Genomic DNA, 13,933 nt, shown 5'->3' on the forward strand with positions numbered 1-13,933 from the left:
ACCATGTTGGTCAGACTGGTCTTGAACTGCTGACCTCAGGTGATCCACCCACCTCTGCTCCCCAAAGTGCTGGGATTACAGGTGGGAGCCACCATGCCCAGCGATAAATATCTATTGAATTGTTTTTTGTTTCCACCGTCTCTAGTGCAGGCCACTTTGATCTCACATAGCCAACTGCAGGAGCCTCCTAAATAGTTTATGATGCATTTCAATTGTCATTATATTCAGGAGGATTTGATTTTTTGAACTTATGGAAAATTTGAAGTATATGGAAGTAAAGAGAGTGATAATAATGAACCTCAGGCACTCAGCTTTGGCAGTTAAACAATCTTGTTTTTTATACCCCCCCCATTGGACTATTTTAAAGAAAACTCTAGACATTATTCCGTCCATAATTACCTCAGCATGAATCTCTAGAATATGAGAACTCTGAAGAAAAACATAACCACAGTACTATGCCTGAAAATATTTAACAGTAACTCCACAATATTATCTAATCAGTAAATGTTTAGATTTCCAAGAAAGTCCCATAACATTTTTTAAATTTTTTTTTGCAGTTTATATGTTTAGATCAATACTTCAGTAAGGTCCATATGTTAAATTGGTCTCTGCTAGTCTATAACATTTTGCTCTTCATTTTTTTTTTTCCTTCTTATTTATGGAAGAGACTGGGTCATTGGTACTATAGAATTGTCTGCATTGTGGATTTGGCTGATTATGTCTCCATAAGGTTACTGAACATGTTTTTCAATTCCTTGCATTTCCTATAAGTGGGTAAGTAAATCTAGGGTTTGATTGGATTCAAGTTCTTTTTTAGGGCAAGAGTATAGCATAGGTGGTGTTGTGTACTTGTGAACTTCCTTCTGCATCACATCAGTAGACACCAGATGTCAGTCCTCACTTTCTTTGTAATATTAAAATTGGCCAGTGTTCAACATTACCTGTAAAGTATTCTTGCCAAAAAACAAATGTGGATCTGATCAAGCTTCGATATTCATCAACTGTCAGAAACACTGGTGCCAAAGGAATGTTAAAAAATCACAGGAGGTCCAGTCATGGTGGCTCACGCCTGTAATCCCAACACTTTGGGAGGCCGAGACGGGTGGATCACCTGAGGTCAGGAGTTTGAGACTAGCCTGGCCAACATGGTGAAACCTCATCTCTACTAAAAATACAAAATTAGCCCGGGATGTGGTGGCGCACACCTGTAATCCCAGCTACTCAGAAGTCTGAGGCAAGAGAATTGCTGGAACCCAGGAGGTGGAGGCAGTGAGTCGAGATCATGCCGTTGCACTCTAGCCTTGGTGATAAATGAAACTCTGTCTCAAAAAAAAAAAAGCACAGGGATGCAGTTATCCAAATCCAGACTGGGAAATTCTAAAGAACAGAAGATCTGATGTCTTTTGTAAATAAATGGGGAGAAAAAAATGGAGAGGGGGAACTGTGGCAGACTAAAGGAGACAAATCAACCAAATGAAATGTGTGGACCTCACTTGAATACATTGCGTAGAAAAGAAAGGGAGGGGGACCTTATAGAGTAAATGAGACTTAAGAGACATATCAGCTCACTGCAATGTGTGCACCTTATTTAGAACCTACTTTGAAAAACCTGTAAAAAAAAAAATGTATAAAACAGGAATTTGAACACCCATCAGGTATTTTATGATGTCAGGGAATTGTTAATATTTTTAAGTGTAATAGTGGCATTACTATTTTCCTTAAGTCTTTATCTTTTATAGGAGTGGTTCTCATTGAGAGGGTAGATACTTTGTTCCCCCAGGAGACATACAACGATGTCTGGAGATACTCTTGTCACGCCTACTTGTCATAACTGGGGTAGAGGGGTTTCTACTAGTATCTAGTGGGTAGACACCAGAGATGCTGCTAAACTTCTTACAGTTCGCGAAACAACCCCTACAGCAACAGATTACCTGACCCAAGATGTCAATAGTTCTGAGGTTTGGAAACCCTGTTTGAGAGATACACACTGAAGTATTTATGGATGAAATGATGTGTTTAGGGTTTGCTTTACAATAAGTGATCATGCCTGTAATCCTAGCACTTTGGGAGGCTGAGGCAGAAGGATTATTTGAGCCCAGGAGTTCAAGACCAGCCTGGACAACATAACAAGACCCTGTCTTTATCTCTCTCTTTTTTTTTTTTTTTTTGAGATGGAGTCTCGCTCTGTCATTAGACTGGAGTGCAGTGGCGCGATCTTGACTCACTGCAACTTCCATCTCCCGGGTTCAAGCAATTCTCCTGCCTTAGCATCCTGAGTAGTTGTGTGCGTCACCACACCTAGCTGAGTTTTGCATTTTTAGTGGAGACAGGGTTTCACCAAGTTGGCCAGGATGGTCTCTATCTCCTGACCTCGTGATCCGCCTGCCTCAGCCTCTCAAAGTGCTGGGATTACAGGTGTGAGCCACCATCCGCCTGCCTCAGCCTCCCAAAGTGCTGGGATTACAGGTGTGAGCCACCACGCCTGGTCCCCTTCCCGTCTCTGTCTTTAAGAAAAATAAAATAAAATAATTGAGTATAGAAAGGAGTTAGGAGATATCATTGGCAGAGTGTTGAGCATGAGTTATTGAAGCTGAATAATAGGTACATGGAGTTTCATTATATTTTTCCCCTGAGTTTTTGTATATGTTTAATAATTTACATAACATACAGTTAAAAACAACCATAATCACTAAGTTCAGCTAGTATTAGCTCCAGCCATTTTTATAAAGTTCCCTATTAGCCTTTCACAAATTGGTTTTAGCAACTGTTGATGATCATTGCCTACGTTAGGTAAGGGTTGCAAAATGGTAATTTTCTAATTCCTTCATTCCTCCTCCATTTATTAGTTGGAATTCTAAAGAGTACTTTTCTACATCAACTGTTTAGTTCCCTTGAAATAGTACAGGAAAGGTAGGATAAATAGTCTTTTTCCTTTGTTTACCAGCTTTCAGAATTATGACTTGGTTGCCCTTATAACCTTCAAAGGCGACCAGTGAGATTTTAAATTTATTTTCTTTTTGTTTTGTTTTGTTTTCTTTTTTTAATTTGTTTTTATTTAAATATTGGCCGGGGACGGGTGTGGTGGCTCACACCTATGATGCCAGCACTTTGGCAGACCGAGGCAAGTGGACTGCTTGAGGCCAGGAGTTCGAGACCAGCCTGGCCAACATTGTGAAATCCCATCTCTACTGAAAACACAAAAATTAGCCACCAATCCCAGCCTCTTGGGAGACTGAGGCATGAAAATTGCTTGAACCCAGGAGGCCAAGGTTGCAGTGAGCCAAGATCACACCACTGCATTCCAGCCTGGGTGACAGAGCAAGACTCTGTCTCAATAAATAAAATGAGTGAATGAATAAATGAATGAATGTTGGCCGGGTGTGGGGACTCATGCCTGTAATTCCAGAGCTTTGGGAGCCTGAGGCAGGAGGATTGCTTGAGCCTAAGAGCTAATTTTTAAAAATTAGCCAGGTGTGATGGTATATATCTGTAGTGAGGCTAAGGCAAGAAGATCACTTGATCCTGGGAGGTTGAGGCTGCAGTGAACCTACATCACGCCACTGTGCTGTAGCCTGGGTGATGGGGAGATCCTGTCTCAAAAAAGAAACTTAAATGTTTAGATGTCTTTTATGTTTCTATCTGTTAGAGTCATTTTTCTTCCTTCCGCTCTTTTCGCCCAGGCTGGAGTGCAGTGGCGCGATCTTGGCTCACCAAAACCTCTGCCTCCCGGGTTCAAGTGATTCTCCTGTTTCAGCCTCCCTAGTGGCTGGGATTACAGGCATACGCCACCATACCCGGCTAATTTTGTTTTTTTAGCAGAGATGGGTTTTCTCCATGTTGGTCGGGCTGGTTTCAAACTCCTAACCTCAGGTGGTCCACCTGCCTTGGCCTCCCAAAGTGCTGGGATTACAGGCTTCAGCCACTGCACCCAGCCTTTTTTTTTTTTTTTTTTTAAATTTAGAGACAGGGTCTCACTATGTTGCCTAGGCTGGTCTTGAACTTCTGGCCTCAAGTGATCCTCCTGTTTCAGCCTCCTGAAGTGTTGGGATTACAGGCGTTAGCCTCTGTTCCTGGCCCATTTTTCTTTTGTTTGAGATGGAGTCTCTGTCACCCAGGCTGGAGTGCAGTGGCGTGATCTCGGCTGACTGCAACCTCCGCCTCCTGGCTTCAAGTGATTCTCCTATCTTAGCCTCCTGGGATTACAGACATTCTGGGATTACAGATATGTGCCACCATGCCCAGCTAAGTTTTGTATTTTTAGTAGAGACAGGATTTTGCCATGTTGGCTAGGCTGGTCTCGAACTCCTGACCTCAGGTGATCAGTCTCTCTTGACTTCCTAAAGTGCTAGGATTGCAGGCGTGAGCCACTGCACCCGGCCCCATTTTTCTTCTTGATGCTCACATTGTTCATCCTTGGCCAGTGGGAACCACTTCAAGTTTACTTTTTTGTTGTTATTTTTAGATTTTTATTATGGAAAATTTTATATGCAAAAGTAAAATAGTACAGTGCTCCCTCTTATAGCCATTGCCAGTTTTAACAACAGTCAGCTCCTGGCCAAACTTGTTTAATGTGCACCCCCAACAAACTTTTTTTTTTTTTTTGAGATGGAGTCTCACACTGTTGCCCAGGCTGGTGTGTGGTGGTGCAATCTTGGCTCACTGCAACCTCTGCCTCCTAGGTTCAGGCGATTCTCCTGCCTCAGCCTCCTGAGTAGCTGGGATTACATACACCTGCCACCACGCCTGGCTAAGTTTTCTGCATTTTTAGTAGAGACGGGGTTTCGCTATGTTGGTCAGGCTGGTCTCAAACTCCTGACCTTGTGATCTGCCCAACTTGGCGTCTGAAAGTGCTGGGATTACAGGTGTGAGCCAGCTGCGCCCGATCCACCCCCACACACTTTATTTATTATTCCTCCCTACCCATAGGTTATTTTAAAGTAAATTCTGGGCCAGGCACAGTGGCTCACGCCTGGGCAACGGAACGAGACTCTGTTTCAAAAAAAATAACAAATTCTGGACATCATATTTCATTTGCAAATTTTGCAGGATACATCTCTAAAAGGGATAGGAATTCTTAAAAATAATTAGAACCATTGCATACCTAAAAATAGTTTCTTAATACAATAATTAGTGTTGCACGTTCATGATGGTCACACACAAACAAAAAACACTATAGTTTGCTTGCTTGAATTGGAAGTCAAATAAGATGATTGATTGATAGTTATTGAATGATTGATAAAGCTGCTAGTTGATATGTCACTTGAATCTCATTTAACTTATGGGATTCCCCTCCGTCTGTTTCTTCTTTGCACTATTTTGTTGTTGTAGAAGTTGACTTATTTCTTCTGAAGGATTTTTAACATTCTATACTTTGTTGATTGTGTCCTGTGGTGTTTAGAATGTTCCCTTCACCCCACCCCCGAAAAAAAGCTCAAAAAATAGTTTTTCTATCCTCTGTAGTTCTTGTAAGTGGGTAGTTAGATGTAGATCAGTGCTGTTCAATAGAGATAAAATGTAACCCACATGTGTAATTTTCAATTTTCTAGTAGCCACATTTTAAAAATTAAAGGACAAAGGTGAAATTATTTTTAATACTATATTATGTTTAGCCTAGTATCCAAAGGAGTATCATTTTAATGTGTGAACTATATAAAAATTATTGATGAGTTATTTGATGATCCTTTTTTGTACTGTCTTCAAAATCTAGTATGTATTTTACACTTAACAGCAAGTCTCAATTCAGATGCTAAAATTTCCTCAGAAATACTTGATCTGTATTTAGATTTCCTAAAATTTACAATTGAAAAAGGAGACCCACATACCCAAGTTGTTCTAAATATACTTAAAAGTTTTCCAGTGACTGAATTGAATATCAAGTTTTCAATTTAAATGAACTAAAATTTCATAAAATTACGATTTTGTCTCCTCAGCTGCACTAGCCAAATATCACGTGCTAAGTAGCCATATGTGGCTACTGGCAACCAGATTGGACAACACAGAGACTTGATTAGATTCAAATCAAGGGTTCGTAGAGCGGGCGCAGTGGCTCACGTCTGTAATCCTAGTACTTTGGGAGGCCGAGGTGGGTGGATCACCAGAGGTCAGGAGTTCAAGACCAGCCTGGCCAACATGGTGAAACCTCATCTTTAAAAAAAAAAAAAAAAAAATTAAAAAAAAAATTTTGGGGGTTCGCTTGTTTCTTGTGGTTACGACTCCTTCACAGGTGGTGGTGTTACTTCCATCAGGAGGTACGTAATGTCCATTAGTGGCTCTTTTTGTGTGGTTTGCAGCTATGCTTATTATTGCATAGATCTATTAATTAGTCAGGGCTTGCAAAATGGTGACCTTATATCATTTCTGTTTACCAGCTGGAATATTATAAAGAGATACTTCCTCTCATAGTTTATTTGGTTATTCTGAGATATAGTTAGTACAGTTTGTATACGAAAGGCTTGATTTTTTTCCCCCACTTTATCAGTTTATAAAATAAGGAATTGCTTCCTTGGCTTTCTCAAGATTTGTCCACTGAGTTCTTGTATCATTATGAATTTAAATATATTTGGTGTCTTTCAATCTGTTGGGGTAATTATCCTTCTTGGTGCTCAGGTTGTCCCATCTTTGACCAATGATAACTCATTCAGTTTGACTTCTGAATCATTTCAACACAATCCTTGTAGTCTTTGATATCTTCCTTGCTTTCCAATATGTCCAGGCTCATCTTCCACGTTTTCCACCCAGACCTGGAATCAGCTATTTCTCCAGGAAGGTCTGACTTCCTTTACTGGGAAATGCTATTATTTAGCAACTACCATCTGGATACTGGAGTGTTCATGATTGTTGGGTTTGTTAGTACTTCTAGAACTTTTCAGTAGATTGGACTATTAAATGTGGTTATTTTATTTTGAAGGAAAAATACATCATGAGTTCATATTGATACTTTGAATTGAAATTGTAATTTTCAGTTGAACATCATTTATTTTGTTTGAGTTTCCCAGTTATTGTTGCTGAAAGTCTTAGTTCCTAGCAACACTAACATAACACGTTTACTTTATCCTACTCTGTATATAGTAGTTCGAAAATCACAATATTATTAGTAACAATTTGATTATTGAATGTAGTTTTAAGTAGTTTAAGATTTTCTGAGGTTCTTTTTATTATTAAGCTAAGGAAGGCCTCATTGGGCATGTATAGTCATGTTCCTATGTTTTAAAGTAATTTGAAAGAATTATCTGAGTGTTTAACCAGCTTAATATATAGTTAGGTTTCTTTGTTTTAGTTTGTTTTCCATTTTTAGGGATTGTTCTTTTTAGCATTTTGATTTTTTTTTCTAACTTTAATTTTGAAATGTTTCAAACCCATGGAAAAGTTGAAAGACTAAAACAGTGAACACTCATATGCCTTTCACCTTTGATTCATCAGTGAACATTTTACCACATTTGCTTTTCTCTCTTTCCTCTTGCCCCTCACTACATGCAGTTTTTTTTGTTTTTGCCAAACCCTTTGAAGGAAGTGTGGCCGTGATATTTCAACCCTAAATACTTCAGCATGCTAAGAATAAGGGATTGTCCTATCTAACCATAATTTCATATTATACCGAAGAAAATTTCATAATATTTAATCTTCAATCCATATTTGAGTCTCCCTAGATGTTCTAAAAGTGTCTTTTATAGTTTTTTTTCTTTTTGAAACTAGTATCCAATAAAAATTTATGAGTTTCTTTTGTTTATTGTGTCTCTTTAGTTTCTTTTAATACGGAGCTATCCTTTTACCTTTTATTCATGGCATTGATCTTTTGAAGAGTCTATGAGAGTTTTCTTGGAAAATGTCCCACATTATGGATATGTTCTTTTTTTACAGTATTATTTAACCTGTTCTTCCAACCCTTGTATCTCCTATAAATTGGAAATTTGATCTAGTTTGGAGGTTCAGTGGATTCATGTTAAGTATTTTTTGGCAAGAACGTTTCTTTGGTGAACTTTATGTGGCATCCCTCCAGGAGGTACATGATGTCAGGATGTGCCTGCTATTAGTGATACTGAGTTTGATCCCTCAGTTAAGTTGTCAGTTGCTACGTTTTTCAACGCTAAACATACACTTTTGCCTTTGTCATTAATTAGTAATCTTTAGAGTGATGCTTTGGCATCTTGTGACTATCTTGTTCCCCAACAATTTTTTACCCAGTGGTTTTCACATTTTGATTTAATTTTCTTGGAATAGTTATATATAACATCTTAATGTGTTTCTAAAACCAAAAGTATAAAACAAGGTACATGAAGATAATTCTTTTTTTTTCTTTTTTATCTTACTTCAATTTTCTGTGGAAATGAAGAGAATTCTTACTTCCATACCTGTCCCCTTCACCTCTGTTTCTCAATAGATAACCCTTTAATTAGTTTTTGGATTATTCTTTTTGTTGTTGTTACGTGTTTAAAATACAAATATATTTGTATTCCCTCTACCTTCACTTAAATAAAAGATAGCATACTATCGTGTACCTTTCATATTTTACTTAAAAACCTATCCTGGATTCCAGTCCAAAGTAGTGTATAGAGATTGTCATAAGGGCTTTCTAAAATGTACATATGTTTATGTCCTTCTTATTCTTAAAATCATTCACTGGTACTTCACCTTTCTCATCATAAAATCTAAACCTTATAAGGCCCTTTATAATCTGGCTTCTACTTGTCTATCTAGCATCTTCTCTTTTTGTGCCCTCCCCCAACACACTTGTACACATGCATCAGTGCACACACATGCACACACACAATTGCTACTACTGCCATATTGATTTTTTTTTTTTTTGCTTTCGAAGTTTATTAAAGTTGATTACTTTTTTTTAATTAAAAAAAATTTTTTTTGGACGTATCAGATATTAAACTGATAAGAACAGATACTACACTTGATCTTAGCCAAAAGGCCGAGAAGCGATAAAGTTGATTACTCTTTTTTTCTTTTGTTGGGGGACAAGGTCTCGCTCTGTCATCCAGGTGGTAGTGCAGTGGCACCATCATGGTTCACTGCAGCCTCAATCTCCTGGGCCCAAGCAGTCCTCTCACCTTAGCCTCCCAAGTAGCTGGGACCACAGGCATGTGCCACCACGCCTGGCTAATTTATTTTATTTTATTTATTTATTTATTTTTGAGACAAAGTTTCGCTCTTGTTGCCCAGGCTAGAGTACAATGGCTCGATCTCAGTTCACCGCAACCTCCGCCTCCCGGGTTCAAGCGATTCTCTCCTGCCTTAGCCTCCCAAGTAGCTGGGATTACAGGCATGCATCGCCACGCCTGGCTAATTTTTTGTATTTTTAGTAGAGACAGGGTTTCTCCATGTTGGTCAGGCTGGTCTCGAACTCCCAACTTCAGGTGATCTGCTTGCCTCAGCCTCCCAAAGTACTGGGATTACAGGTGTGAGCCAACGCGCCCGGCTAATTTTTTTTATTTTTGTAGCGACAAGGTCTCCCTATGTTGCCCAGGCTGATCTCAAATTCCTATTCTCAAGCCATCTTCCCGACAGCCTCCCAAAATGCCGGGATTAAAGGCGTGAGCCACCATTCCCGGCTTGCTTTCTCTTGAATTTTTTTCAGTTCAATGAATGGACCATGAGCAACCTCCCCTGGCTTTTTTTGTTGTGATGCTCCAACTGCATAGAAGTCTATTCCTGGCTGGGTATGGTGGCTCACGCCTGTAATCCCAGCACTTTGGGAGGCTGAAGCAGATGGATCATTTGAGCTCAGGAATGTGAGACCAGCCTGGGCAATATGGTGAAACTCTGTCTCTACAAAAAGTACAAAAATTAGCCAGGCATGATGGTGCGTGTCTGTATTCCCAGCTACTTGAGAGGCTGAGGTGGGAAGATCACTTGAGCCTGGGAGGTGGAGCTTGCAGTGACCAGAGATCATGCCATTGCACTCCAGCCCGAATAATAGAGTGAAACTCTGTCCTCCAAAAAAAAAAAAAAAAAAAAAAAAAGTCTGTTCCTTTTCTCTGTCCTCTCTTGTTCATCCTGTAGGCCTTAGCTTAAACATATTCTTGAGCCAGGTTTGGTGGCTCACGCCTTTAATCCCAGCACTTTGGGAGGCCAAGGTGGACAGATCACGAAGTCAGGAGTTCAAGACCAGCCTGACCTACATGGTGAAACCCCGTCTCTACTAAAAATAAAAATATTAGCCGGGCATGGTGGCACGCACCTATAATCCCAGCTACTCGGGGAGCTGAGGCAGGAGAATCGCTTGAACCTGCAAGGCGGAGGTTGCGATGAGCTGAGATCGCACCACTGCACTCCAGCCTGGGCGACAGGGCGAGACTGCGTCTCACACACACACAAAAAAACATTCCTGGAAGCCATTTCTAGCTCCTGAGTCTGAGTTAGGTGTCTTTCTTGTGTGCTGATTCAATACTGCCTGCTTACCATTATTTTCACATTCATCCTATAGTATTCTGATTGTTTACTTATGTGCATTCCTCTGTTAGACCCCTGAGCTCTGTGAGTACAGAAACCAGGGCTCACAGGACATGATGGCCCCAGAGCCTGGCACTTGGTAGGCATTCAGTAAATATTTATTGACCAAAAGTGACAGAAAGGCACAAGCCCAGACATGCATTGTAATATCCATAAGAACTAAAACCAAACTCAAATGGAATTTACTCAGATGTAGTGATCTGAGCAGAAAACGTGAATTGCCTTACTTACGGAGCTGTAAGTGTAGTCCAGAGCAGCCAGTGTGGGAGCTTCCAGGTCACCCTGAGATGGTACTGGCTCACGGCCTGGGCTGAGAGCCAGAGAGGGACACCACCAGCTGCTCCTCCTGAGAGACAAAGAGGTCGGCAGGGCCTGGGGGAAGGGCTAGAGATGAGAAAGCAGCCTCAGCCTATAATTTCCAGAGATGGTGGGAATGGTTACTATGGGCAGGATCTGGTGGAAAGAACCGAGCTGGAGAAGAAGAACCTGCCCTCTGTATATGTGCAGGCGTCCAGGCTACACTCAGTGAGTCATCTCTCGGTGGGGGCCTGGGCACAGAGGCAGGCCCTTCTTAATGTTGCTGGGCCCGGGACTTACAGGATGCCCAGGCTGAGGAAGAGATCAAGCAAGAGATGAACACACTGCAGCAGAAGCTGAATGAGCAGCAGAGTGTGCTTCAGCGTATTGCCGCCCCCAACATGAAGGCCATGGAAAAGCTGGAAAGTGTCCGAGACAAGTTCCAGGAGACCTCAGATGGTAAGGTTTACCCTTCTACTTGGCCTACGATGAGGACAGGAGGCTAAAGGTATGCCACGGGCCTGCTGTACATCACAGCAGTTCCTGTTTTGACTTGCTTTCTTACTTAAAACTCCCAGGAGCCCTGAACAGTAGGAGTTATTATACCTGCTTTTATAGAACAGAAAATTGTGGTTCCCAGAGGGTAAATGACCTGTTCAAGGTCACACAGCTGGTAGCTGGTAGCTGGTAGAACCCAGGGAGGAATCCATATTTATGTGGCTCCTGGCCCCTGTTTCTTACTCTGCACTGTATCCAATGGCCAGTCCACTGGATACAGATCCTTCTGGGACCCTCCTCAGGCATTCCCCTCTCTTGGTGGGATGTCCTGCTCTGGATTGTCATTCGCAGGTCATTCTTGCCAGGGCACTGAGGGATCACCTGTCTGTCTTTCTGGCAGAATTTGAAGCAGCCCGAAAGCGAGCAAAGAAGGCCAAGCAGGCATTTGAACAGATCAAGAAGGAACGCTTTGACCGCTTCAATGCTTGTTTTGAATCTGTGGCTACCAACATTGATGAGATCTATAAGGCCCTGTCCCGCAACAGCAGTGCCCAGGTAGGCTGGAGTCCCTTACCCAACCAGCTGCTACCATCCTCAGTTGCTCTTCCCTCCAGGATTCCTCTCCCTGTCTCCATCCAGACTCAGATACAGATCCTGACCCATCTGCCTTCCCCTAGGCATTCCTGGGCCCTGAGAATCCTGAAGAGCCCTACTTGGATGGCATCAACTACAATTGTGTGGCTCCTGGGAAACGCTTCCGGCCTATGGACAACTTGTCAGGGGGGGAGAAGACAGTGGCAGCTCTGGCCCTGCTCTTTGCCATCCACAGGTAAGGCTGACCCCCTAGGGCAGTTGACGAAGAGACAAAACTGAGGCCACCAGAGGCTCGGGGGCTCAAGGATATGCAGAGATCTGCGAAGGTGAAGATGGTTTGGTGGAATCTAGATTGCATCCCTGTTTCACTGTCTACTGCAGCGTATCTGGCTTTGGTTTTCCTGGACTTGTCTTCCCCATCTACCCTTATCCACTCAGCATGTCCTCACTGGCCCGTGCATGTATTCAGTTCCACCTCCAGGCTTTTGCTCATGAGGTTGCTGGCTAATAATCCCTTTCCATGCAAATCTAGCTTGATCATCACTTTTACCCTTTCACCCTTCCTCATTCTTCTCCCCTTCCTTTAGGAAGCCCTCCTTGACCACTGTGGCATACCCTGACCTTTCCCTCCTGAATACCAGTAGTACTTGAGTCTGACTCCCGTGACTTAGGGCTAGATTGTACAGCATCAATTTCTTGAGTGCTGATCTGTACTAGACCCTGCAGAGGGATTGGGGACACAGATGTATCAGACATGGTCTCTGGCCTGGAGAAGCTCACAATCTAGTAGAAGCCAGACGCATAAACAGACAGTGTGTTAAGTGTTGTGACCGGGTGAGAGTGTGTGCTATGGATACACGGAAGAGGTACACTTAACCCAGTTTGTGGGGAGGGTGTGGGTAGGCCAGGGAATGCTTTTAAGGGCAGGTGCCACTTGAGCAGGAGATGTAAGGATCAATAGAAGTTTGCCAGGGAGACCAGCAGGCATTCTAGGCTGAGTGTACAGCATGTGCAGAGGCAAGGAGGCATGACAGAGCATGCTGTGATGGTGTGTGTTGGGATGGGGTGGACCTCTAGGTAGCTTGGTCATTGGACAACTTTAGCTCCCCAGCCAGCCTGGAAGCTCCTGAGGTGACCATATCTTCCTGTGGTTCTGTAGGAACCTGGAACACAGGGCTTAGTGCAGAGGGGAGGGTGTTTGTTGATGTATTGGCTTTTAGAGGCTCAGGCAACTTTGAGACCTGGGTTTTTTTTTTCTGAAGAAGTGGAGTGGGAAGCTGGCCTGTTTGATGGGCCCTGGGGCTGTCCCACCCTGCATTGCCGCCCCCTCCCCACCTCAGTGTCAGCTCACCTACTGGTTCCCTCCCAGCTACAAGCCAGCCCCCTTCTTCGTCCTGGATGAGATTGATGCTGCCTTGGATAACACCAACATTGGCAAGGTGGGTGCAAAGAAAGTGGGGCCTGGGAGGGATGCCCCCAGGTCGGGGTGGGTTTCAGGGAGCAACTCCTGAGTGTGCCCTAGCTGTTCCTGCTGCCTGCTCTCTGTGCCCAGGAGGCTGGGCCCAGAGTCATCCATGCTGTGGTAGTCAGTAGTCTCCTTTTCTCAGCCACTCTTTCCCTCACCTTCCTCCCCCTACCCTACCTCTGCTGCCTTCTGGTTGTGGCTGGAAATTACAGGGGAGTATTAAGGCTTGAGCCTTGCTAAGTGCCTGGAGGCCTTTCCCACAGGTGGCAAATTACATCAAGGAGCAGTCAACTTGCAACTTCCAGGCCATCGTCATCTCCCTCAAGGAAGAGTTCTACACCAAGGCTGAGAGCCTCATTGGAGTCTATCCTGAGGTAGGGCGGGCCTGGCTCAGGAGCCAGCCCTACTCCCTGCCTGACTTCCCAGGGCAGGAAGGGAAGGCCGCAGTGGAGGGGAAAGGGGTGGGGGAGCATAGGGAATCAGGTCCTGAATGGCCATTTGGGCTTGTTGGAGTTCTGCCTCTGGAGGCTTAGCTAGCCCAGCCAGGCAGGGCCATTGCATTTGGGGACAGATTGAAAGGTAGGCAGAGGCAGCCAGACAGTGGAGAAAGGAGGAGAGTAC

General features: G+C 43.0%; 1 protein-coding gene and 1 pseudogene across 1 annotated transcript in view; one reads left to right on the forward strand and one right to left on the reverse strand.

The window, feature by feature from the left end:
* The window catches only part of SMC1A (structural maintenance of chromosomes 1A), a 58,839-nt gene that overhangs the window by 26,475 nt on the left and 18,431 nt on the right, over positions 1–13,933 (forward strand). Inside the window, exons 20-24 of the mRNA XM_012477284.2 lie at positions 11,058–11,214; positions 11,654–11,808; positions 11,931–12,082; positions 13,217–13,286; positions 13,576–13,686. Of these exons, the coding sequence (XP_012332707.1) occupies positions 11,058–11,214; positions 11,654–11,808; positions 11,931–12,082; positions 13,217–13,286; positions 13,576–13,686 (645 nt within the window). The remainder of the gene's footprint in view (positions 1–11,057; positions 11,215–11,653; positions 11,809–11,930; positions 12,083–13,216; positions 13,287–13,575; positions 13,687–13,933) is intronic.
* On the reverse strand, positions 8,818–8,929 carry LOC135270022 (U2 spliceosomal RNA; annotated as a pseudogene).

This window comes from Aotus nancymaae, unplaced genomic scaffold, assembly GCF_030222135.1.
Source record: "Aotus nancymaae isolate 86718 unplaced genomic scaffold, 86718_ANA_hifiasm-v0.15.2.pri h1tg000058l, whole genome shotgun sequence".
NCBI classification, from domain to species: Eukaryota; Metazoa; Chordata; class Mammalia; order Primates; family Aotidae; genus Aotus; species Aotus nancymaae.